This window comes from Anolis carolinensis, chromosome 3 (genome assembly GCF_035594765.1).
Source record: "Anolis carolinensis isolate JA03-04 chromosome 3, rAnoCar3.1.pri, whole genome shotgun sequence".
NCBI lineage: Eukaryota > Metazoa > Chordata > Lepidosauria > Squamata > Dactyloidae > Anolis > Anolis carolinensis.
This window is the reverse complement of record NC_085843.1, coordinates 234,524,435-234,549,294: the sequence shown is the minus strand read 5'-3', so window position 1 is coordinate 234,549,294 and position 24,860 is coordinate 234,524,435. Positions and strand designations below refer to the sequence as shown.

Here is a 24,860-nt window from a genome sequence, read left to right as displayed (position 1 = left end):
GGATTATATGGCAGTGTAGACTCATATAATCCAATAATAATGATAATAATAATAATAATAATAATAATAATAATAATAATAATAATAGCAACAACAACTTTATTTTTATATCCCGCCACCATCTCCCCGAAGGGATTCGGGGCAGCTTATATGGGGACCAAGCCCAGCACAAACAAAAATTTACAAGCTAAGACACAATTTAAAAAATAATAACATACAGCAAAGGTTTTCCCCTGACATTAAAACTAGTCGTGTCCAACTCTGGGGGTTGGTGCTCATCTCCATTTCTAAGCCGAAGAGCCAGCATTGTCCGTAGACACCTCCTAGGTCATGTGGTCGACATGACTGTATGGAGGGCCGTTACTTTCCCGCTGGATCAGTACCTATTTATCTACTCACATTTGCATGTTTTCGAACTGCTAGGTTAGCAGAAGCTGGGGCTAACAGTGGGAGCTCACTCCATTCCTCGGATTCGAACCACCAACCTTTCGGTCAGCAAGTTCAGAAGCTCAGTGGTTTAACCTGCTGCGCCACCGGTAATAATATATAACATAATCTAATTAAAACAATTAAAACCAGTAGAGTATAAAAATCATAAAAATGAATCAAACCAACCTCAATCACCAGTAACCAGGAATATGGTAGGCAAGATCAGATTAGAGAGGGCAGGGCAAGGACTTGTGCAAAACGCAGACTATAGGTCCAGGGCAGGAGGTAAATAAACCTTATCAGTACATTAGGGCTGGGCAGTCATGATCAGGAACGAAGCCGTCATTCAAAGGCACACTGGAACATCCAGGTTTTCAAGTCCCCGCAGAAGGTGGACAGAGTCAGAGCTAATCTAAGTTCAAAGCAGTTAAATTGGTGCAAAGATACTGAATGGGGGACGCCTGGCTCGACTGCAGTACATGTAAAAAAGACCTTGGAGTCCTTGTGAACAAGTTAAACATGCTTGAAAAGCCAATGGTATTTTGTCCTGCATAAATAGGAGTCTAGTGTCTAGATCCAGGGAAGTCATGCTACCCATCTCTTCTGCCTTGGTCAGACCACATCTGGAATACTGAGTCCAATTCTGGGCACCACAATTGAAGGGAGACGTTGACAAGCTGGAATGTATCCAGAGGAGGGCGACTAAAATGATCAAGAGTCTGGAGAACAAGTCCTATGAGGAGCGGCTTAAAGAGCTGGACATGTTTAGCCTGCAGAAGAGAAGGCTGAGAGGAGACATGATGAGGGCCATGGATCAAGATGTGAGGGTATGTCATAGGGAGGAGGGAGCAAGCTTGTTTTCTGCTGCCCTGGAGACTAGGATGCAGAACAATGCCTTCAAACTACAGGAAAGGAGATTCCACTTGAACATTAGGAAGAACTTCCTCACTGTGAGAGCTGTTCAGCAGTGGAACTCTCTGCCCCAGAGTGTGGTGGAGGCTCCTTCTTGGGAGGCTTTTAAGCAGAGGCTGGATGGCCATCTGTCTGGGGGGCTTTGAAAGCAATTTTCCTGCTTCTTGGCAGCAGGTTGGACTGGATGGCTCACTAAGTCTCTTCCAACTCAATGATTCTATGATAATCTGGATTATATAGCAGTGTAGAAGGGGACTCAGAGAGAGTCGATGGGGAAGTGGGACAATATACACCCGTGAAGTTTGCCAAAGTTACTGCTTTTTGGCTCAACTGAGCGAGTGCACCAGGCAGGAAGGGACCCAACAGGTGATGGCTGGTTTGCCCAGGGCGAAAGGGAAGCGGCTGCATTTCTCGCTCTCCCAGCAGCTTTAAACGGCACAGAAGGACCCAAGAGGTGAGAAACAGGAAACACGCAAAACCCGTCGTGGTGGTCACCCTATTCCTGGGCTCCCTCCCCTTCGTCCCCGAGGCAGTCGAGGCTCCGTCTCGCCCTTTCACCCTCCTTTCCTCCCCCCCAAACCCCACCTTGGCACTGATTTGTCCAGGAACCGGGCTGCGGGGGGGCCGCCGCGGATAAAAGGGGGCTGGGAGGGCGCACGGGCTGCAGACGGGGCGGACTGGAGGCGGCTCATCCTTGGCTCCCTGAGACTGGCGTGGACCGCGCCTCCGCCTCCGCACTTCTCGCGTGGAAACTCCCCTCAGCCTCCTTCGCCCTCCTGCCACCCGCGAAAGGTGCCCAGCGCAGCGCTTGCAGGTGAGTCGCAAGGGGAAGGGGACTCCTTGGGTTTTTTGCCCGATGCGAGACCCTGGGTGGATAGGGACCCGTCCTCAAGGGCTGTGTCATCAGTCAGGGAGGCATCGCCTCGGGTGGCCGTGGATGATGAGAGTTGCAGTCTGACTCTTTCGGAGAGGCGTCGCTTCTGGAGGGCTGGGGGGGCAGTCCGGGTGGGTTCATCTACTCTACCCCATTTAATGCAGTTTGGCATTACTTTAACTGCTATGGCTCAATGCTAAGGAATCCTGGGATTTGGAGTTTGCTGAGGCATCAGCGCTCCTCGGCGGGGAAAGCTCAAAACCTCATAAAAACTTTAACTCCCAGGATTCCAGAGCATTGAACCAGGCGGTAAACGTGGTGTCAAACTTCACTAATTCGATACTGTAGATCAGTAGTTCCTAACCTTTTTTTGACCAGGGACCACTCTCCAACATTAGCACCAAAAGGGTTATGAATCCGTTTTTGGTCAACTTTAGATTCAATTTGGTTATTTGGTGTGCTGATTCAGAAAATTACATTGGATAGACCACATCAGCTCTAGTTTCTGATACAGAACATATGCCATCAAGTAGTCGCCATCTGCTTGCTCACAGAAAACCATGTTTAATAGTCTAGCGCCCCCCCCCCTCCCCGCAATGGGTTAAACCCTTGTGTTGGCAGGACTGCTGACCGACAGGTTGGTAGTTTGAAACCAGGGAGAGCGGGTGAGCTCCCTCTGTCAGCTCCTGTTCCCTATGCGGGGACATGAGAGAAGCCTCCCACAAGGATGGTAAAACATCAACATCTGGGCGTCCCCTGGGGAACGTCCTTGCAGACGGCAAATTTACTCACGGCAGAAGCAACTTGCAGTTTCTCAAGTTGCTCCTGACATGAAAAGAAAATATAGAGCTGATGTGGTCTATCCAATGCAATTTTCTGAATCAGCACCCCAAATAACCCCAGGAACACGCCTAAAAACGAAGACACCAAGGCGCCCCTGCTTCCAAGCACCACATAGAAGGGCTCCACTCAGAGGGAGGGAGGAGGAGAAGCAGTAGTCAGGAGGGTAGTTGTCCTGCTTTTCATGGGTAGTCAGTCTTTTCTCTCCCGACATCCCCATTGCCTGTTTCGCGAGGCCAGTCACTCTCATTGCAACCATGTAGTAACGGTGAGGCTGCAGATCATATTTTAGTTCTTGCAGACCACTGGCAGTCCGCGGACCACAGGTTGGGAACCATTGCTGTAGATGCATCCACTGATAGCTTCCCTGCCCATCTCTCTCCAGGCCAGTCCTGAAGGAACCCAAGTCCATTAATACATTGGGGAAGTCAGACTAGGCAGCCACTGAACGGACTCCATTGCAGGCATGGGCAAACTTTGGCCCTCCAGGTGTTTTGGACTTCAGTTCCCACAACAGATGTCTAAAACACCTGGAGGACCAAAGTTTGCCCATGCCTGATTTAGAGGAATATGGATGATGAGACCTCGTGGTCTTGGGCATGTGGAAGGTGGGAAGGTGACATGTTATGTTGGTCTTTCCTCTCATTCTGGGAAGTTTTATCTTCTTTTGTGCAGTTTTATCTTCTTTTGTTACTAGTGTTTTTACAACTAATCGTAACCAACAATGATGGTCCATGCCCTAGTTACATCCAGAATGAACTACTGTAATGCACTCTACGTGAGGCTGCCCTTGAAGACGGTTTGGAACCTGCAATTAGTGCAAAGGTTGGCAGTTAGATTACTAACTGGGGCTAGCTATAGGGGATAAACCATGCCCCTATTAAAGCAGGTCCACTGGCTTCCTACAAGCTTCCGGGCCCAATTCAAAGGGCAGATTATCACCTATAAAACCCTATACGCTTTGGGTCCAACCTATCTTCGAGACTACTGTGGGCTCTGAGATCTGCCGGGGAGGCCCTTCTCTTGGTCCCACCACCATCCCAAGTACTGTGGGTGGGGATAAGAGAGAGGGCCTTCTTGGTGGTGGCTCCTTAGCTCTGTAATGCCCTCCCTAGAATGATTAGGTTAGCCTCCACTCTCCAAACATTTCAGTCTAGTCTAAAAACATGGCTTTTCAAATGGGCCTTTGACCTTGAGTAGTCTTCAATGGCTGCATGTCAGGACTGTTTACTACGGCACTTTAGTTTGTTAATTGATGACACCCAGTTTTATCTGCAGGTACTACTGCATTTTATATATTTTAAAATTTTATTATGTGATGAATGTGTGTTCGTTTTGTTTGTGGCTGTAATTTTATGTTGTTATTGTTTTTATGTTTATGTATTGTTTATTCCATGTGTGGCACTCTAGTGTGCTTTTGTGAGCCACCCCGAGTCCCTTCGGGGAGATGGTGGTGGGGTATAAATAAAGTTTGTTTATTTATTTCACCTATCTTTATGGCTGTCAAAGGTGGCATCCTTCAACACACAAAGGTGACCAGTCCTTAGGACAGTGATTCTCAACCTCGGTTCCCCAGATGTTTTTGGCCTTCAACTCCCAGAAATCCAAAAAGCTGGTAAACTGGCTGGGACTTCTGGGAGTTGTAGGCCAAAAATATCTGGGGTCCTCAGGTTGAGAACCACTGCCTTAGGGGAACAGGACAGGTGGTGTTGTGGGGCAAGTCGAGAAGGCTCATCCTGTTAAAACAACACACCTCTGCCCTGGAAGATCTGGAGTACTTGGAGAAAAGTTGTGAGGGAGCAGAGGCAGAGCTCATGGGCAGAGTTCAAGCACTAGTCTTCTTGGCTAGGTGGGATGCCACATTCTCAGTTTTCCCGCTTCCCAGGTTTATTTTGTTCCCTCTAAGATTAGCTACAATATTCAGAGTAGTTGGAGGAAAGGCATAGATTTCTCAAGCAACAAAATATTGTTGTATGGACTAACATAGCAGCTTGCATTTCTGGATTCTCTTTGGAAATTGGGACTCTCATAAGTATCCTCTGAATCAAATTTGCCTCTAAATAATTGCCCTCCCTTCACTATCCAGCCTAGGTCTCTGCCCCACCTCTCTCTCTATGGATTTTTTCCTTTCTCAGGAAGCCATACTACTTCTAACCAACTTCCTTGTGTCTCCCAGGTATCTCTGCCATCTTCCATCAACAATGCTCCTTCTGGCTCCGCATCACTTTGCTCTCCTCAGCTTCCTGGTTTGCCTGGGGGCACCCAGCTGGGCACAACGCCCACATATTCAGCTGCGCCTTGTGGGGCCCAGGAGCCAAGTGGGAGAAGGTCGTCTAGAAGTGCTGTACGATGGACAGTGGGGCACCGTGTGCGATGACGATTTTAACATCTACGTAGCCGGCGTGGCCTGCAGGGAGCTGGGCTATGAAGGGGCCACAAATTGGGCTCACAGTGCCAAATATGGCCCAGGAGACGGTAAGGAGGGGCTGCAAAGAGGGGATACAGGGGTGGAACAAGCTCAGTTTTAGGTGGTAGACTAAACAGTTCAAAGCCCTGGATCTGTTTTTACCAGCAGGGTTAATGAAGAGTGTTTTTGTCCAGGTATGGAGTGTGTTAACAGTAATCACAGTCATTTCCGTATACTTACATCATGCTCCAGACTTTCCGACTGTAGGGTGTAGTTGCTTCACTGCACTGAACTGTAGAATCTCTTTTTGGGATAAACTGACCACTGGAGTGGCATGAATAGGCAATGGGCTTTGAAATATCAGCTCTGTTGCCACCAGCTACTTGAAACAAGTAGGAGAGGGTTCCAGTACAGTCATCTTGCCCAGCAGGAAACACCATAAAGCCTTCAGGTAGGGACTCCTGTGTAAGGCGTGTTTCAATTCTGCTTAATGTTCCAAAGTGTCAGTTTCTCTGCCAAGAGCAAAAAAAGCTGCCAACTTGGTGTGGCACTAAACAGAAATGAGTTTGCATAAGTTTACAGCATACCCTCCTGAAATTGAAGTCTGTATCCAGGTCAAAGAGCTGTGAAATGCCAGATGCGGCCAAGTGGGCTGAATATTTGGAATATCTCTCAACCATTGCACATTTTCTGCTGAATTGTATTATACCATCTTGCTTAGAAGGCCTGCAAATATCTTACGGAAGACTTAAATATCTTACAGAATTGCCTTGTCCCCTTGACAGCTTAAAATAAACTAGGGTTCCCTACTTACTGTATATAGTAAACCCTTGGGGTGCCAGGGACAGCTAGGACCCTAAGACAATGCTGGCACTTTCATGGAATAACCATTGATTTATCTATAGGTCACACCAAAATTTATATGATTAGTAAGTTCTATGATATTTCTTGTCAAATACTGTTCTAATATCTCAAAATAACTAATCCAACAGTGTTACTCGCAATGTGAGGATGGAATGGCCTCCTTCAACCTGACCATCTTCCAGCTACATTGAACAACAATTCCTATAATCCCAGCTGACTATTCTGTCTGACATAGCTAAAGGTGCCAGGATGGGGAAGGTTAGGTTGTCCTTAAAAACATAGATGTGTTTCCTAGAAAGAGGGTGTCTAACCGGGGCAGAGTAGGCTTCAATGGTAACCCATGAAAAATAATGACCAGACGTCCTTTTGCTGACAGGTCCCATCTGGTTGGACAATATGCGTTGCTCTGGCACCGAAAGTTCCCTGGCTGAATGTGAATCCAATGGTTGGGGTGTGAGCGACTGCAACCATAATGAGGACATTGGTGTGGTATGCACAGGCCTGAGACGACCAAATCCTGCTTCTTCACACTTTCAGGTGAGGACTGTTTGTGAGGCATTTGAGCTGCACTTCCTTCCACCTTCCCAAAAGCCTTGAACTCCACCTTATGCATTATACTTGGATGTAGATCCCACATAATCCACTGGGACTTTGATAATGAATGGACCATAGAACTGAGACAAAGCTCATTAGAGCTTAATACACTGGAGCTCAGAGAAGCATAGCGACATACCCTCCTTCTCTTCTTTGGGCAGGGCTCCAAAGTGGAAGAGGTGCGGATTAAGCCAATCCTGGCCCGGGCCAAGTTAAGTTCTCCCATCACAGAAGGTGCTGTTGAAGTGAAGCTCCAAGGACGCTGGCGCCAGGTGTGTGATGCTGGCTGGACTCGCAACAACACTCGAGTGGTCTGTGGGATGCTGGGCTTCCCTCGAGAAGGGCGGGTGACAACAGGCTTCTACAGGTAAGAAGAGGAAAGTAGGGTGAGGGCTGCACAGATGGGCGGGCAATGGCATGTATGTGATGTCCTCCAAGAATTAAATGAATACTCCCATGGAAACTGACTGATGACATGAGCTCATCAAAATTAGAATTCCCAGAATGTCTCAGCCTCCCAATATGGCATTGAGCTCCATCCTAATCACTGGGCATTTTGGATTCAGCAACTGTGATCCAAAAATTAACTTTTCCAAGCTTCCATGTGAACTAGGAAGGTTCATGTAAATTTAAACAGGGCACGTTACAAGACACCACTGTCTGCTTATGCAGTGTGTGATTTTCCTGCACGTTGCATCACGTTTACTGGTACTTGGTGTGCATCAATAGACCTTAAAGGGCACAACAGCCTCTCATGCTTCATCTCAAAGCTCCCTTCCATTTCTCATGAGAGGCCTGTTCAATTCCTGTGGCTTTGTGGGTTCTCTTTCCCACTCACATTCTGGTAGTCTCCAGTGTCCCTCGGTTCCTCCCCTTTCCATCTTCTGCACCCCACCCACCATTCTCTATAAATACAGCTCTACAATGAGCAGGTGTGGGTTCCAAGCCTGTCTCACTATGGGGATCAGCCAAACCACAGTGGAGTAATTACAGGGAAGATACTGTGGGCTCAGGCAGTTTTTCAAAGAAAAGCAGAACCTGCTGTTTCTGGCTCAGGGCCCATGTCTCGGTGCTGGATGCCTTGTACTCTAGCTTAAAAGTCCTAGACCCCTATATTTTCTGATGCCAACTGGAGCTATAGACAGACCTAAACCCATCTTCTTTGATCGTAGAAGCAAAGATTCATCTAAGGATGCCAAACATTTTGCCATTTTGCATGAAGTCATGCACCTTTTTCTCTAACAGGTGGATTTGTTGCATTGGTAGAACCTGCTTACCTGCATTGGTGGAACCCCCAGTGGCACACTGGGTTAAATCCTTGTGCCGGCAGGACTGCTGACCGAAAGATCGGCAGTTTGAAGTCGGGGAGTGGGGTGAGATCCTGTCTGTCAGCTTCAGCTTCCCATGAGGGGACATGAGAGAAGCCTCCCACAGGATGGTAAAAAATCCAGGTGTCCTCTGGGCAACGTCCTTGTAGACAGCCAATTCTCTCACACCAGAAGCGATGTGCAGTTTCTCAAGTAACTCCTAACACACACACACACACACATGCTGAAATGATAACAGGGTCTCTGGGACAGAACCAAAACAATGCCACATGCTGGATGCAGGATCTCCCCCAAAGCAAAAGTTGGAGTTGAGCAGTGCCACAATTCGGTTTGATCTTGGCCTTTGTTATGTTTTGTTTTTATATAAAAAAACAAGAAAACAAATAAACATCTCATTAGGGAGGACATCTGGACCTATATAGAACTATCCCAATGGCTAATTTAGATGTGTTTAAAGTGTTTTCTATATCAGTCTCCACAAGTGCTGATATTTGATCTTACAGGAAACTCTGGAACCAGAAGCTGAAGGATCCAAGGTCAAGGTAAGGAGCTGGTCTTACATTTAAGTTTTTCAGCAGTTCAAATCTTAAGGAAAGTGGGATAGGAGATCCTATGATAGTGCAATATCTGGCCTTAAAAGGCCAGAATGGAGCTGAGACCTCCCAGACTGACCCCTACCCCCAAAATCTGACCAAGCATTTGAAAAAGGGAAGGCTAAAAGTAGATTGCAAGGATTCCCTATTGTTTCCCCTCTTGTGCTGGTCATTCTCAGTACCTTTCAGCAGGGCCCTAGAAAGAATTTCTCGAGGTAACACTATGGTAAATAGCTCGACTTACCTCAATCACTTCTGGCCTTTGTTTTGCAGTTTAAAGAGCCTGAGTAGGAACAACACATTCTGGATCCATCGAATCAAGTGCCAGGGCACTGAGGCCCATCTGGGACAATGCAAGTTGCAGGTTCAGCCGCCATCGCGAAATAAATCTTCCTGCCCCCGTGGCATGCATGCACTCATCAGTTGTATAGCTGGCCCTGAATTCCAGCCCAACAAAGCCAAGCTGCCAGCAAAGTCAAAATCCAAAGAGGTGAGTGACAGGGGATACTTTCCATTAAGTGAAAATGGGACCCCATATTTCCTGGAAAGTAGGATCAAAGTATTAATTGCATGCTGGAGAGGGGATTCTGGGAGTTGCAGTACAAAAAATAACTTGTGTGACAGAATTTTGGGATCTGCTGGTAAGTGCACTTCAGGAGCAAAAAAACCCACAATTGTTAATTGCTCCTTGGTTTCCGCTGCCATAATTGCTTTTGTGCTAAAGCCAGTCTCAGTCACCCAAACACATTTCATCCACAGCCCCTAATCAATCTCTCAATTCCTGCAGAAATCTCAGGTGCGTCTCCGTGGAGGTGCACATGTAGGAGAGGGGCGTGTGGAAGTGGTGATGAATGGCCAGTGGGGCACCGTGTGCGACGATGGCTGGGACCTGCCTGCTGCCAGTGTGGTGTGTCGACAGCTGGGATATGGCACAGCCCGAGAGGCTCTTTTAGGAGCCCAGCTGGGTCAAGGTAAGGAGAGCAGGGAGCTTGACAATAATGAGTGAAGTAGCTTAAAGTAACCCTGTCATAATAGGAAAGGAAGACAGGGCGAGGAGCAGGTTGCTCCTCACTTAGCAGGACTCCTGGGAACCATATTGAAGGTTCAAGAAGCAGAGTCCAAGAAAGGTACCAGAAGAAGGAATACTTGCAGGTTAGAGTAAAAACTATGGATTTGTAAAAGAAAAAAATAAAATGAATGAAATCCTCAGAGAGATGTGGAAAGGCTAGGTAGACTGGGAGAAGAAGTAGTTGGCAAAAGGAATAAGGCCAGTAGCTGGGAATACAGGAGAGACTGGGCACAGGGTGACAATAGGAACAGGAACCATTCTACCCGTATCTACTAAGCCTGACTTTCTATTACAGGCCTGGGTCCTATCCACTTGACCAGAGTGCGGTGCAGAGGCTATGAGCGCTCATTGGCAGAATGCAGTTCTCAAGAGGCAAGGCAGACTGGATGCCGGCATGAAGCTGATGCTGCTGTTCGCTGCAATGTGCCCCAAACAGGTGTCCATAAACAGGTAAGTCCTGATTCTTGGACTATTATAACCACATAACTGTGAAGGAGAGGTGAAATGAAGAAAATCAAGTGTTTTTCTGAACTCTTTTATCACAGAGGGAAATTCGGAAAAAAAAATACCAGTAATTGAATCTTAGTGCAGAATTGGATGGAAATCTGTTGTAGCCATGATATAGTAAGCACACTGAAACCGGCATCTGGCAAGCAGTGAACATAAACTGCTGGCTGCCACATGGTGAAACCTGCTCTTTGCACCCCCAGAGGAGTGTCTGGTGTCACCTCAGATAGTCCAGTGACATACATCTCCCCATTTTCATTCATTCATTCATTTCCCCCACTCAGGTACGTCTTGCTGGTGGACGCAGCCCAGAGGAAGGTGTGGTTGAAGTGCTGATGTCCAGGGGAGGCACCTTACGCTGGGGCGCTGTGTGTGGGGAACACTGGGGGCTGGAGGAGGCCATGGTCGTTTGCCGGCAACTGGGCTTGGGCTTTGCCAGCCACGCTCTCCAGGTGAGTCCAATTCTCCAAGCCAGATCCTTATATTACTCTGATGCAAGCCTGGCTAACTTATCTAGTGAAAAAGGTGGGACCTGAAACTTCCATCCAGTTTTGTGTATTTTGGAGTTCATAGGAAGTGCTCACATCCACCTATAAAAGGGACCATCAAATTCAGATCTTTCTTTTGTGCTACACAATTGTCTTTGTGTTGGGAGGTTATCAATTGTATCTTTGTCAGCTTTTATGGTGAGGCATTGAATGTTTGCCTCTATGTGTTTTTAGTGTGTTGTAATCTGCCCTGAGCCCCCTTGGCAGAATATAAATAAAGTTATTCTTTTTTATTTATTTATTTGTGCTCCCTTTCAGGAGTCATGGTACTGGCAGGGCAACCCGGGTGCTACTGAGGTGTTGCTGAGTGGCACACGTTGCAAAGGCACAGAACATGCCATCCAGCAGTGCCAGCACCATGGACCTGTGCACTGCCCCACAGGAGGAGGCCGTTTTGCTGCCGGGGTCACCTGCACCAACAGTGAGTAGAACAATGTACAGATGGGCATAGATGATCCTGAAACTAGTACATTGAGAGACTATAATATGATAGGTATTTCTGGTGACACTACTTGATGCAGTATTTTGAGTATTGGACCCTAACTCTGGAGACCAGGATTCAAATTCGTGTTGAGCCATGAAACCTGCTGAGTAACTTTGGGCACAGTCATGGTTTCTCAACTTCAGAGGAAGCAAAGCTTTTCTGAATACATCTTGCCAAGAAAATCCAAGGGTCACATTGAGTCAGAAACAATTTAAATGAACACAACAACAAAATATATACTTGGGGTTTGGGGGAGTAGCATACTCCTCATACTATTAGACAGTTCATTCTTGGCGTAAAGCTCACTATAGGGCGAGTTCAAAGGATATGCATCATAGGGATATGCACCCACAGTTCTCTTGCACAGGACCTGCTTTGTACACTTAGATTTCTTGGGTCACTCCCGCTTTTTTCAGTGGGAAAATCCCAACTTATTGTCATTATATTCTTGGTGTCCACTCTAGATATGCTCTATATAAGGTAATTTTCATATAGACGTGTGTGTGGATCTTGCGTGTCAATGATCAAGATTCAAAGTTCCTTCCATAAACTAACAAATTTGGTCCTGCCCTGCATGGCACTGAACCTCATGTAATCTTGAACACCCACTTTTCTTTCCAGGCGCCCCAGATCTGGTGATGAATGCTCAATTGGTGCAAGAGACGGCTTATTTGGAGGACCGTCCACTGAACATGCTGTACTGTGCCCATGAAGAAGGCTGCCTTTCTGCTTCTGCTAATCACATGAACTGGCCTGATGGTTACCGGCGACTGCTCCGCTTTTCCTCACAGATTCACAATCTGGGAAGAGCAGATTTCCTCCCCAAAACTGGCCGCCATGCATGGATTTGGCACCAGTGCCATAGGTAAATGATAACCCTTAATATAGCATGACTGCTATCAGTGTTTGAGGAACACCTATGCTCTCTGATGCATGTATACACTCTGAAAAGAAAGCTAGGTGTCAGGAATTTGATGTCTCTTTCCTCTTCCTACCAATGTAGAGGGTTTTTTTTATAAGTTTCTGTCTAGACTCTGTTTCCACCCCCAAGCCCAGCTGCTGCTGCGTCTTGTGAGATGAGGCTCCCGTGTCCCAGAGAGAAGCATTCTATCTTAGTCAACTGTTTTGTGGTGGGAGCTCAGTTTGTTTGCATCTGAGAAAATAGCAACGTTCACAACAAGGCTGTCATTATGGGTGAGCTGGGATGCAGAACTATAATAGCAGCTGAGCCTACAGCCAAGGCTAACCCTTCCACATCCTTCTACTTCATGGAGATCAGTGGATCTCTACTCCTGCCTGTCACCCCATCAGGAAGGATTCTGTATAGCAACTGTGTAGCAGAACCCATTTCTCTATAATTCTTGAATTTCCCTCACATGCATCAGCCTCTCTAAGTAATCTCCTCCTCCTTCCCACAGTCACTATCACAGCATTGAGGTTTTCACCCACTATGACTTACTGACCCTCAATGGCTCCAAAGTGGCTGAAGGACACAAGGCCAGTTTTTGTCTGGAAGATACCAACTGTCCAGATGGTAAGTGACAGCTTAAAATAAACTGGGAAGTCCAGTGACCACACAGTTTAGATTTCTATCTGGCGCATAGAAAAGTGCTCCCGCTTCAGCTCAATCTGATCCAGAATTCAGGCTCCCAAACCTGATTCCACATTTGGAAACCCAAGGACTCGTGCATTCCATTGACTAGAACTGGGAAATTGAAAATGGTTAAAACTATTTTTTCGCTATATTAGAGCCGGCTAAAAAGTGTATGCACTTAATCTGTCAAATTGCAAATAGGAAGGTGCAGTGGTTATTCCACTGAGAACATTAACAGTTAGATAAAAAATAAAACTGTCAGTAAATTTGTTTCTTGGTAGAATGAAAAGAAATATACAGGCACATTTGCCTTTTTGGAGGTAGTCAAGCCAGTTAAGATTTAAATGAAAAATGCATAGTTCTTATCTGCCTGACTTAGGTTCCATGTGAGCCACTATTCTGAAAATGAGAGACAATATTGCAGTGGCACTAAGTAAGAAACCTGCCAAGTTTCAGAAGGATATGTACATTAGTTTTGTTGCACGCGAGAGTCTTAAAAATGGGATGAGTGTCTAGTTTCCATTTTTGTCCTACAGATTGTTTTTGACAATTTGTATGAGTTATAAAATGCCATAAGCATATGCTACCACACCTCAAATCCAGTTTTAGGTTTTTGAAATAACGTGTGATAGTGTTAGAAGAATGGTGATTCTACAGTCCAGTTTTATACCCAGAGCATAGTTAGTGGTCTTCCCTTTGTAAATGGTGCCTGGGGCTTAAAAGTTAGTTTTATCACTCATGCAACACCACTTCACATCTCTTCCCACCACCCTGACAATTGTTTACAGAAAGAAAACCTGTAATTCTCTCTTGTACCTCTACCTCTGCATGTGTCTTTGCCTGTGGTCCGCCTTTAGTTCTTCTTCACCTTAGGAAGCAGTGCAACCCATTTGCAGTAGTCTGATTTGGCCCAGGCTTTTGGCTTCGTTGCACTTTGAAGTCTGAATCAGTCAAGTGTTGCTTCTGCATCATTCTCTAAAACTGTCTTCCGCAACCTGGGGAAGGTGTTAGGAAGCATACCTAGTTCTGACTGGAATTGTATTGCTACATCCCAGTAAGATTCATGAAATTCCACAATCCAATAGCTTGCACTCAACTACTTACTCGCTTATATCTGTGGGTCTGTCGGTGCACTTCTACTGGATTTCTGTTATATCCTCAAGAGAATTGATTTTTTTTTGGGCCCCAGATTGTGACCCCATGGCTAACGAATTGCTAAAGGAGAGTGGTAAGGATCGTGGCAAGAGTTAAAGTAGATATTGCTTTCCCATATACAACAACAACAACAACAACAACAACAGCAATTTTATTTGTATACCCCATCTCCATCTCCCCAAAGGGACTCGGGGCAGCTTAAATGGGGCCAGGGCCAGGTGGTTACAGACAATGTTATTGCGTCTCCTGTAACTTACTGGGAGATAATGATATTTGCTCTTTTTCTCCTGGATGTAGAATTACAGCTGGATGATACCCAGGTGTCCCCTTCCTTCCTTGGCCACTATGGGTGCATGCATCAATTTTGGGTGTGTGTGTCACAGTGCAAGGTGGTACACAATACATACCTTTTACAAAAACTGATAAAAAGCACAAGTGCCAGAGTAACAGTTTACACCAGCACTTGTCACCAGGAGGAGTCTGGCCACAAATGCACCCTCTGTGAGCATATATTCCTTCTGCAGGATGCAAGGCCAACTATTCCAGTTCACCCAATCCAATATTTTCCACACAGGACTGCAGCGGCGTTTTGCCTGTGCTAATTTTGGAGAACAAGGTGTCAGTGCAGGCTGCTGGGACACATACAGACACGACATAGACTGCCAGTGGGTGGATATCACTGACGTGCCACCTGGGAGTTACACATTCCAGGTAAGTATGGGAAGGCTGGCTGGTGACCACACTTCTCATGATGGCTCCTCAAAACACTGGAGACTGTCTGGCAGATAGTCAACACATACTGCCTTTTTTAAAACTTAAAGAAATAACAGTTCTGGTCCTGCCTGTTACAAGTTACTTTCCCTGGTTTCTATCCATTCACCTTTCTTCTACCAGGTGATTGTGAATCCCAAGCATGAGGTAGCAGAGTCAGATTTCTCCAACAATGCCCTTCGCTGCCAATGTCAGTACGATGGACACCGCCTCTGGTTACATGGATGCCATACAGGTAAGACAGCAACAAGAGTCATGGCTAGAGCCAAAGGAGACCTCATAGGCCACCATTGGGGGCTGCACTTGCACTGCAGAATACACACTGACTGTGTCAGTTTGGCTGCTAATGCAGACCCTCCCCTTCCTTTCTTTCTCTCATATGTAGGTGATGAATACGGTGCCAACATAGCATGGGATGAAGAGGCACAGCAAAGACTAGCCAGCAACCTTGTCTGAAGCAAGACACTCCACAAGGAACTTGGGGTTTTCAAGGGTTCCTGGGCCCAGATTTGCTCAAGGCTCAGAGCAACGTGACAAGGGCTGTTGCAGAGCTACAGCTGGCACAGACTGGCACAAGAACGATAAGGGCTTCTCTCTTCCTGTTCCCTATCTTGAGAGTGCCAACATCCAAGGCCACATTTCCTCACTGTCAATGTTGAACCTTTCACCACGTTTCACAAATCAGACTGCCTGGTTTCCTTCCTATATTTATTGAGACTGGTAACTATGGACAGTGCAGGGCTGATATGAGTGGGAACCAAGGAGGAGAGGTTTTCCTCTTTCTTCTACCTACTCTCCAAGTCAAGAAAGTAGCCCTGCTAAAGAGAGGTGGTCTTCTCTTGCCTCTCTGGCAGAAGGGGTGTGTGAGCAGCACAGCCCGGAACAACTACCTCAACCAGCTCCATCTATTGAAGATGTATTTCTCAGGAGCTTGGTTTATTTAGGGACACGCCAGAGCTACCTACTGCCTGCCCCTCCATGGGCATATGTACGCCTGCAGGCCCAAGAATCTACAGTCATGAGTTTGAAAATGAATGCCTGCATTTTGGTCAAAGCTCAACACAAAGAAGCCCCCAATGTCATAGGACTTCGTGTTCTAAGAGAGGGGTTTAAAATATTAAGTGGCTAGGAGAAGAGAAGTTGTGGATTTACTCAGAATGCAATGAAATGTGATGGCCCCAAATACAGTGGCTAAAGCCTGGTGGGGGAGGCGGGCCACTTGCTCAGGGAAGAGTCACAGTCCCGTTTCACCAAGATGAATTAAAAGGGCTCTTTGATGCCATCTTTAATGGAATTTGATTTACCAATAAAGACTTTTTGAACCAAATGACATCATTCATGGCTGAGTCCTTGAAGGGAGAGAAAACACACACAACTGTGCAAAATCTGCTTTTAAGACTTTTCTCCGTCTCTGCTTTGAAGAGGCTGATTTCTTCGTTTTTCTACTTGGGACAGAAAGTTGAAAAAGAGCCAAGGAAAGGGTGACATCCCCAAGGAAGAGAGGACATTACTACTGCAGGAGAAGTGCACACTACCTTCCTTTGCACAGCCTATTCTGAGATTAACTGGTGAACGTTGAGCCAGAATGATCACACACCTAGAGCCCAAAGTAAAATGCCCAAAGGCTCCCAACCTACATGGCCACTGGAGCAGGGATTCAGGAGATCTAATTCAAACAATCCCCGGTGGCGCAGTGTGTTAAAGCGCTGAGCTGCTGAACTTGCAGACCGAAAGGTTGCAAGTTTGAATCCAGGGAGCAGGGTGAACACCCACTGTTAGCCCCAGCTTCTGCCAACCTAGCAGTTCAAAAACATGCACATGTGAGTAATCAATAGGTACCACTCCAGCGAGAAGGTAATGGTGCTCCATGCAGTCATGCCAGCCATATGACCTTGGAGGTGTCTACAGACAATGCCGGGTCTTTAGCTTAGAAATGGAGATGAGCACTAACTCCCAGAAAACCTTTACCTTTACCTAATCCAAACAAATCATTTTCCCAAGCTCATGCCTTGCAGTAGGAGCAAGTCTATTGTCACAGAACTGAGGGCAGCAATACTGGCATCCTATCTGGACATAGGCAGAGCCTGCACATGATGTCAAAAGGGGTCACAGCAAAAAGGCATTTTCCCTAGTTCAGTCTGTTGCAGAACTCACTGCAGCAACAAGCAAAGCTGAGACAAATGGCAGATGGACAGCAATGGTTTGCAATCCATCAGGCCCCATGCACTGGGGAGGGAGGTAGCCCCCGCAGGCTTGTGTCAAGGAATGAAGAGGAATGGGTGGGAGTGATTTATGTCTGCCTGCAGCAAAGCCGAGACCCTGCGGCCTTATCGATCCTCAGCACAGCAGTGAAGTAGTACCAGGACCAGAGTTTCCCCTGCCTGACTTCCCCATCAAACCCAATAGAAGTGTTTGTCCCCACTCCTAATTCTGACCTTCAGCATATCAACAAGCACCTAGGGCTCTGCTAAAGGGGGAAAACCTTTTGGTGAGTTAGATCCAAGTCCAACAGGTTGCAGAATGAATCCTGATCTAAACAAGTGAACAGAACCACTCTATGAGCGTATGTGTTTAGTCCTTAAAGGAAGCGGAAAGGGTTGATGACAGAGATCTTGAAACATTAGGCATGCTCTCAGAAAAGATGGGAGATTATAGAAAACATTAAAAGGCACCACCCCAAACATCAGAAATAAAAAAGAGCATCTCCTAAACTCTACTGACAAATAATGCCTCACCACTCTTTCTACCCAGTATAATTTACTAAAGGCAAGATGGATGGATGGTATCCTTGAAGTAACTGGTTTGACCTTGAAGGAGCTGGGGATGGCCATAACTGACAGGGAGCTTTAGCGTGGGCTGGTCCATGAGGTCACGAAGATAAACAACAACAACAAAAATACTTCAGCTGTTTTGCCACCAGTCTTTTCAAAACTGGTAACTGTCACTTGGGGGAACTCAAAGAGCTACAGTTGTCCTAACGAGAGCTATTGGAAAGTTCTCAGTTCTCTGAATGGCTTCATGTTTTGACAGATGTAGATGCAAAGTTTCATGTCATTACTGAAGAGCCAATTACTGTCAGGCAAACCTTTGCATTTCTCTCTTGCTTCTAGTTCATGTCCTACCTGGTGTTTACAGGTGTTATTATTTTATTTATTTACAGTATTTATATCCCACCCTTCTCACCCCAAAGGGGACTCAGGGCAGATCACATTGCACATATAAGGCAAACATTCAATGCCATAACATAGAACAGAGACAGGTTGAGCACTCACTCTTGTTTAGCTAAAGGCACTGTTCCCCTTGACATAAGCCACTGTTGGACATTTATGATTTTGCCCCAAGAGTTTCTTGGTGCTAAAATGGCTCATCCAATCCATGGGAAATATTATCTTGACTTCACACTTTGGATGGGCACATGAAACATTGCTTTGCTCCAAGTTAGGTTACTGATTCACCTAATTTTATGTTACCTACACTCAGAACCATAGCCAGAAAAAAATTTCTGGGAGTGGGTGGGTGGGCGGTTGAAACTTTTTTTTTAGCGAATCATGAAGAGTAGTTCCATAACATAAAATAAATTAGAAATCAGGCTCCATCGATAAACTTCAGTGGACACTCAAGACAGATAAACTTCAGTGATGTCATGATCTCCGATCTCTGACATCTCCGGACACAGATAAGTGCTGGCAAAGAATAGATGCCAGCCATAAAACGGACCAGCCATAAAACCTAAATTACCCTCTGGTATGTGTGAGCCCCTATATAAATGGGCTACAGAGAAGATTCTGGTATTCTGTACAATAAAACCTGTTGGAATCTACCAGCGTGTGTCTTGGTGCTTTCTTCTGTGGAAGACTTACCCACAGCACAACTGGAAAAAGGGAACCTAACAATTCTGGTATTCTGTTCTTTGTCAGCACTTGGTCTGTGTCCAGAGATGTCAGAGATTGGAGATCATGACAAGTGGACACTCATGGGGATTTGGTTAATCAGTTAAAATTTGTGAGTAAACCAGGTTTATTTTAACCTGAAAATTTTCAGGGGGGGGGTTGAACCCCTAACTCCCCAACCCCGCTACAGCCCTGTCTACACTGACTAGCAACAGATCTGTCCCAGGTTTATCTGGAGCTGACAGGAAACTGAAGCCAGAACCTTTTACTGTTGAGCTACAGACTTTTCCTTCAAAACTAACATTCAATACACTCTGAAAAGAATGCTCAGCGACTCAAATGAACATTCACTCCCATGATATCTCAGAATTCAGTTCCATGACAGTTAGTTTCAAACTCAATAGATTCAGAAGGGTATCTATCTAGTTAAGTTTTCAGTTTTTTAACCTTTCAAGGAAACTTGGCACTCTTGCTAAGGAATCCCTGAGCATCTGTCAAGAACTCTCACATAGGGTTATGCAAACTGATCAGGTTGGGCCTCAACATTATTCAATACCATCAACTAGAAGCAGCACTCGTGAGATAGCATGAGGTGACTACTTCAGCATTAGATGCCATGGCAGGACAGTGAGGACAAAATTGTGGGCTGAGAGGGTGTCCTGTTCCTTCAAGGCTAGCCTGCTATCCTCAGGTGCTATAAAGAAAGCTCTCCCATCACCAGTGCTGAAATAAGCTTCAGCCCAGCTTGTGTCAATATGAACACTGAAGGAGGTTCAACATTTTGTACTTTGATGAAGGCACCAAAATATCTTCGGCTAGCCATGGGTATGTCTACGAACCAGAATCTGGAAACATTCCTGTTTTGGACTACTTACAGAAGAAAATGATGGATGTGCTCTAGGCAGAATTTGTGAAAGTTCGTTTTTTGAACTCAGCTCTTGAAACACCTTGACAACATAGCCACTGATCATGCTGGTAGAGAGCTTCTGGGTCTTGTAATCCAAAAGAAGGAATTTCCCCCATTCCTACACAGAACACATCCAATATGTCACACTTTGAAATTCAGGGGAAGGCCTAGATTTGTTAGGTCAATTTAGGAACTAATCTTAGCTAGGTTTCTTTTTTTTTTTCTCTTTTTTTTTTTTCTTATCCCACTCCCACCCTCCCACCCTCCCCTCCTTGTACATACACTTTATACAACAAACTACAGAAGTTACATTTGAAATATCAATCTCAATCTTAATTTTTCCACTCCACATCTTAGTACATTCTCTAAATAGTTCTTAACTGGTTCCCACATCCCCTTGATTATTGCAATATTTTCAATTTTATCTATATTATTCCATTTGCAGTTTGTGATTTCTACATTTAACATATCAATTATATACTTATACCAATTCGTCAGAGTCCATTTTGTTTTATCTTTCCAACCGCTCACTAAAACAATTTGTGCACATGCTATTAATTTGTCAATCATTTTTTCTTTTTGTATATTCTTCACTTCTGTTATCCTTGCATGTAGTACATTTCTATTAGCTATTACTATTTGTAGATTTAGCATTCTATTGATTTCTCCTTCAATCATTCCCCAGTATTCTTGCACCCGATCGCACTCCCATATCATATGATTGAACACCCCTCTTTGTTCACAACCGTGCCAACACCTATCTTTCATCCCTGGTAAAAACCGTGAAAGTTGTGCAGGAGTTCTGTACCATTTTTGTAACATTTTCCTTCTTGCTTCCCTTAATACATTGTACTTTTCTTTTGCTATATTACTTATTTCCCTTTGTATATCTTCCCTCTCAATTTCCATGTCCATTCTCCATGTTTGGAAAATTTCCTCTACTATTTCTTCTTTTACCGTTATAATTTGTTCATACAGATCTCCTGCCACCTTCTTTTCCTCTCTCAAACATTTCCTAATCACCTTCTCAAATGGACTGTCCTGTTCTCTAATTTTTTCTCGCAATCTAAAAATTTCCTGTCTTATAGCCCAGCTTTGAATCCAATTCCCTGATCCTATCCAATTCTGAATTTCTTTTTGTTCTACAGGGTCTCCATCTATTGTGTACAAATCCTCCACTAACCTTTTCCCTCTACTTTCAATTGATCTCAATGTTCTGCCTATAATTTCGTTGTTATTGTAATTAATTTGCCATATAGTTGCCATCTTATTCTCATTGCCTGGACTTAGCTTCTTCTTTCTTTTTTTCCACACTTTTATTGTTCCTTTAAAAGGTTCCTTAAATTCTGCTTCTTCTCTCCTACTCCATTCCCTAAATATTATTTCTTTTTCTTTAGTATTATTTATTATCTTCTCCATATTTGCCCATTTTTTTTTAGTATACTGTATTTCCAATAATCTTTGGATTTGAAACGCATCATGATAGACTTCTAAACTTGGAATCCCCCAGCCTCCCTCTTCCTCTTTTGCATTTAACCATTTGTCCCTTATTCTGGGCCTTTTTCCTCCGACTGCCCATTTTCTTATTCTCCTGTCCCATGTCTTTAGTGTCTTCCTATCTACTGTGTTCGGTAATGTTTGAAATAAATATGTCAATTTTGGTATTATAAACATTTTTAGTGCCCTTATTCTGTCCACTCTTGTTAATGTTTTTCCTTCCCAATTCTTAAACTGTTTCTCTATTACCTTCCATTTTTGTTTATAATTCCCCTTGACTATACTCTTTGGGTTTTTATATATCCATACTCCTAAGTATTTCAGCTTCTTTAATCCTAATCTTAACCCTGATATTTTCCTAATCTCCAGTTGTTCCCTTGGTGGGGTATTAAGACATAGTATCTCTGACTTTTTAATATTAACGAATAGTCCTGATATATTTTTAAATTCTTCCAGTTTTTTAATAATATCTTTTACCATAATTAACGGTTGACTTGTAATAATCATTGCATCATCGGCAAAGAAATTAAGCCTTATTTCTTCCTTTTGTCCTCCTTCCTTTTCTATTTTGTACCCTGTCCAATTGGTGCTATTCCTGATACTTTCAGCTAGCATTTCTATCGCTATTACAAATAAAGTGGGGGATAATGGACAACCTTGTTTTGTACCATTTAAAATTGGTATCTCTCCTGTCCTTCCATTATTCACCCTTATTTTTGCTTTACAGTTGCTGTACAATTGTTGCAGTGTTTTGCAAAAGTTTTCCCCCATATTCAATTGTTGACATAATCTTAACAGATAATTGTGATTGACTTTATCAAATGCTTTGTAAACATCCAATTTGAGAATTCCCATTTTTTTCTTATTCGAATTTGCATGATTCATTGCAATTACTACATTTTTTATTGGATCCCCAATTTTTCTTCCCTTCACAAATCCATATTGATCCTCTTTGATTATTTTTGGCATTATTGTTTCCAATCTTTTTGCTAAAATTTTTGTAAATATTTTATAATCTTGATTGCATAGACTAATGGGTCTGTATGACCCTGGTTGTGTTAAATCTCTCCCCTTTTTGGGTATAGTTATAATTTCTGATACTTTCCATGTTAGGGGGACTTTTTGCTTAGTGTATATTTCATTGAACAATTCTGTTAGGTGTGGTGCCAACTCTTCCATAAATGCTTTATAATATTCTGCTGGAAATCCATCTGGCCCTGGTGACTTGCCTCCCTTTAACCCTTTAATTGCCCTTATTGTTTCCTCTTGTGTTATTGGTTGGTTTAATAACTCTCTGTCTTCCTCTGCAATTTTTTCTCTGATATTTAAGTTCCCTTGCATTACCCTCTCTTCCTTATATAGATTTTTATAATATTTTGCCATTATCTCCCTAATCTTACTTTGCTCCTCTTGTTCTTTCCCATTTTCGTCTTTCAATCTCTTTATCCATGTTTTTTCTTTTTTCTTTTTCAAATAGTAAGCCATCCTCTTCATTGATTTTATATTCCAACTTTGGGAATAGCTTTTAACGTATAGATATTTATTTATTATATTCCTTTCCTCAAATGCTTCTAATTGGTTTTTTTTCTCCTTTAGCTCTCTCCAAATCTGTCTATCCTTAGTCCTTTTATGTTTGTCTTGCAGGGTTTCTATTTCTTTTATTCTCTTATCCTGTTCATTCCTCCATCTTCTTCTAAGATTTACCTCTAAACTTATACAGTGACCCCTTATCACTGCCTTACTTGCATCCCAAATTATATCTTTAGTTACTTGTCCATTGTCATTGGTCTCAAAATACTTATTTATTTCTTTCCTAATTGTTTCATATTCTTCCTCTCTACTGTTTAAAACTGTGTTATATCTCCAGGTTCTTTCTTTTCTTTCTATTTCTAATTTTACTTTTACTCTTAATGGTGCATGATCCGATAAATGTATTGGAAGTGTTTTTGCTTCTAGAATCACTGATTGGTTTGTATTTTTCCCCAGAATATAATCTATTTTGCTATATATGTCATGTCTTCCCGAGTAATATGTCCATCTATTATTCTCTGGTTCCCCTTCTAATAAATCATTCATGTTATATTCCCTTATATTTAACTTTCTATTACTATTTTGCCTTGTTGTTACCAATTCCAGGTTATAATCTCCTGCACAATACACTTCTCCTTGTGCAAACTTATCAATTTCCCCAAATAGCTTTTTTAAATACTTTTTTTGATTTTTGTTTGGGGCATATATACACACTAAAGTGATTCTAATTTTTTCAATTTTCCCTTTAATCATTACCCATCTCCCATCTGAATCCCTTTTTACCATTTCCACTTGGAAGTCTATTGTATTTTTAATTAAAATTGCCACACCCCGTGCTCTATTTGAACCTCTCGATTCATACACCTGTCCCCAAATCCTATCATTAAATAATGGAGTATGGTCCTTTCTCTTATGACATTCTTGTAAAAGCAGAATGCCAACTTTATAATCCTTTACCATTTTCATAACTTTTGCCCTTCTTTGTGGAGTTGATAAACCATTAACATTATGAGACATTATTACTACTTCACCCATAACCAAGTATTATTTGCATTTACCCTCCTGTAGTTTCTTTCCCCTGTCTGCTTGTCTTCCCATCCTCCCCCATGCCCCCCAGAGTCCAGACCTCTCCCTCCTCCCATCAGAGGGAGACCTGAAAGAGTTTTCCCTTTGTTCTCTTCCATTCCCAGACTCCCTCCCACCGGTGACTGCGTTGCCATCCACTGCTCTCCCCTCCTGCATCATCTTTTACCCCTTTAACCCCATTTGTCCAAATTTCATTATTCCACAAATATTAGGCTGTTCATTCTTAAGTCTCTGTACAAGATCTCGTTTCAATTCTTCTATTCTCCTCTCTAATTTTCTGTTTTTTAAGATCTCTTAATTGTTTTTCTATAGATTTAATTTGTTCTAAATCCAGGTCCTTCAAATTCCTTAAAGTTCTCTTTTCTTCCCTGTCCTTTGGATCTCCCATTGCAAATAGACTCTGAAGTAAGTCTGTCTCTGTTGGTCCGCCTCTCTCTGCAGTCTCCAGCTCCCTCGATGCTTCTTGTCCAGTCGGCTTGTCCTTGGTCTTATCTGATTCCTCCTCCAGACCATCTGTTTCTTTTCCGTCTGTATCCAGTTTTAACTGTTTAAGCATTTTCCTCCCACTTTCCAAGTCGGAAGCTTTATATAATTTATTGTCTTTATATACAATTAGGGTGGCTGGAAAGGCCCAGGTATAACGTTGTCCTTTCCTTTCCAAAGTTCCTGTAATTTCCCTCATTTCTGCTCTCTTTCCCAATGTCTCTGAAGATAAATCCAGGAGTGGCCATACTTTACTGCCAGCCAAGGTCAGGTTCTTCATTTTCCTCAATTTTCGATAAACAATGTCCCTTTCAGCCTCCCTTGTGAACCGTATCAAAATATCCTTGGGTTTCCTGCCTCCTCTGAAAGCCCAATGTATCCTCTCGATTCCTTGCGATGGGACTTGAGCATTTGTTGTAAGCCATTCAGTTATAACTCCCTTCAGATTCTCCTTTATCTGGAGACTCTCTCCTGCTGCTCTCAAACGCAGATTGGCTC

The 24,860-nt window shown here is 43.8% G+C and overlaps 1 protein-coding gene and 1 long non-coding RNA gene across 3 annotated transcripts; one reads left to right on the top strand and one right to left on the bottom strand.

Annotated features, from left to right (window-relative positions):
- Positions 1–79: 79 nt before the first annotated feature.
- LOC134297799 (uncharacterized) lies at positions 80–9,115 on the bottom strand. The gene is made up of 2 exons (XR_010004672.1): positions 8,198–9,115; positions 80–7,281 (listed from the first exon to the last, which is right to left on the bottom strand). It is a non-coding gene; the product is annotated as an uncharacterized LOC134297799 (long non-coding RNA).
- On the top strand, positions 5,165–16,296 carry loxl4 (lysyl oxidase like 4). 2 transcript variants are annotated; one of them, XM_062976369.1, is made up of 14 exons: positions 5,165–5,530; positions 6,703–6,863; positions 7,052–7,287; positions 8,752–8,790; positions 9,115–9,331; positions 9,629–9,812; positions 10,206–10,360; positions 10,702–10,869; positions 11,224–11,386; positions 12,071–12,314; positions 12,868–12,983; positions 14,773–14,909; positions 15,093–15,204; positions 15,355–16,296. In XM_062976369.1, exons 1-14 carry the CDS (start codon positions 5,170–5,172, stop codon positions 15,423–15,425), a joined length of 2,364 nt encoding a protein of 787 aa, XP_062832439.1. In that variant the 5' UTR covers positions 5,165–5,169; the 3' UTR covers positions 15,426–16,296. The 2 variants fall into 2 exon arrangements, with proteins under 2 accessions (XP_062832439.1, XP_062832438.1); XM_062976368.1 differs by having other exon boundaries at positions 5,166–5,530; positions 7,082–7,287.
- The last annotated feature ends 8,564 nt before the right edge of the window (positions 16,297–24,860 follow it).

What these genes read in the sequence shown, in the direction of transcription:
- loxl4 (XM_062976369.1), top strand. Translation starts at nt 5,170, where the DNA reads ATGGATTTTTTCCTTTCTCAGGAAGCCATACTACTTCTAACCAACTTC. An exon ending in GTGACAACAGGCTTCTACAG is followed by an intron (nt 7,288 to 8,751) that starts GTAAGAAGAGGA and finishes TTGATCTTACAG; the next exon opens with GAAACTCTGGAACCAGAAGC. An exon ending in CTGGGAGTTACACATTCCAG is followed by an intron (nt 14,910 to 15,092) that starts GTAAGTATGGGA and finishes TTCTTCTACCAG; the next exon opens with GTGATTGTGAATCCCAAGCA.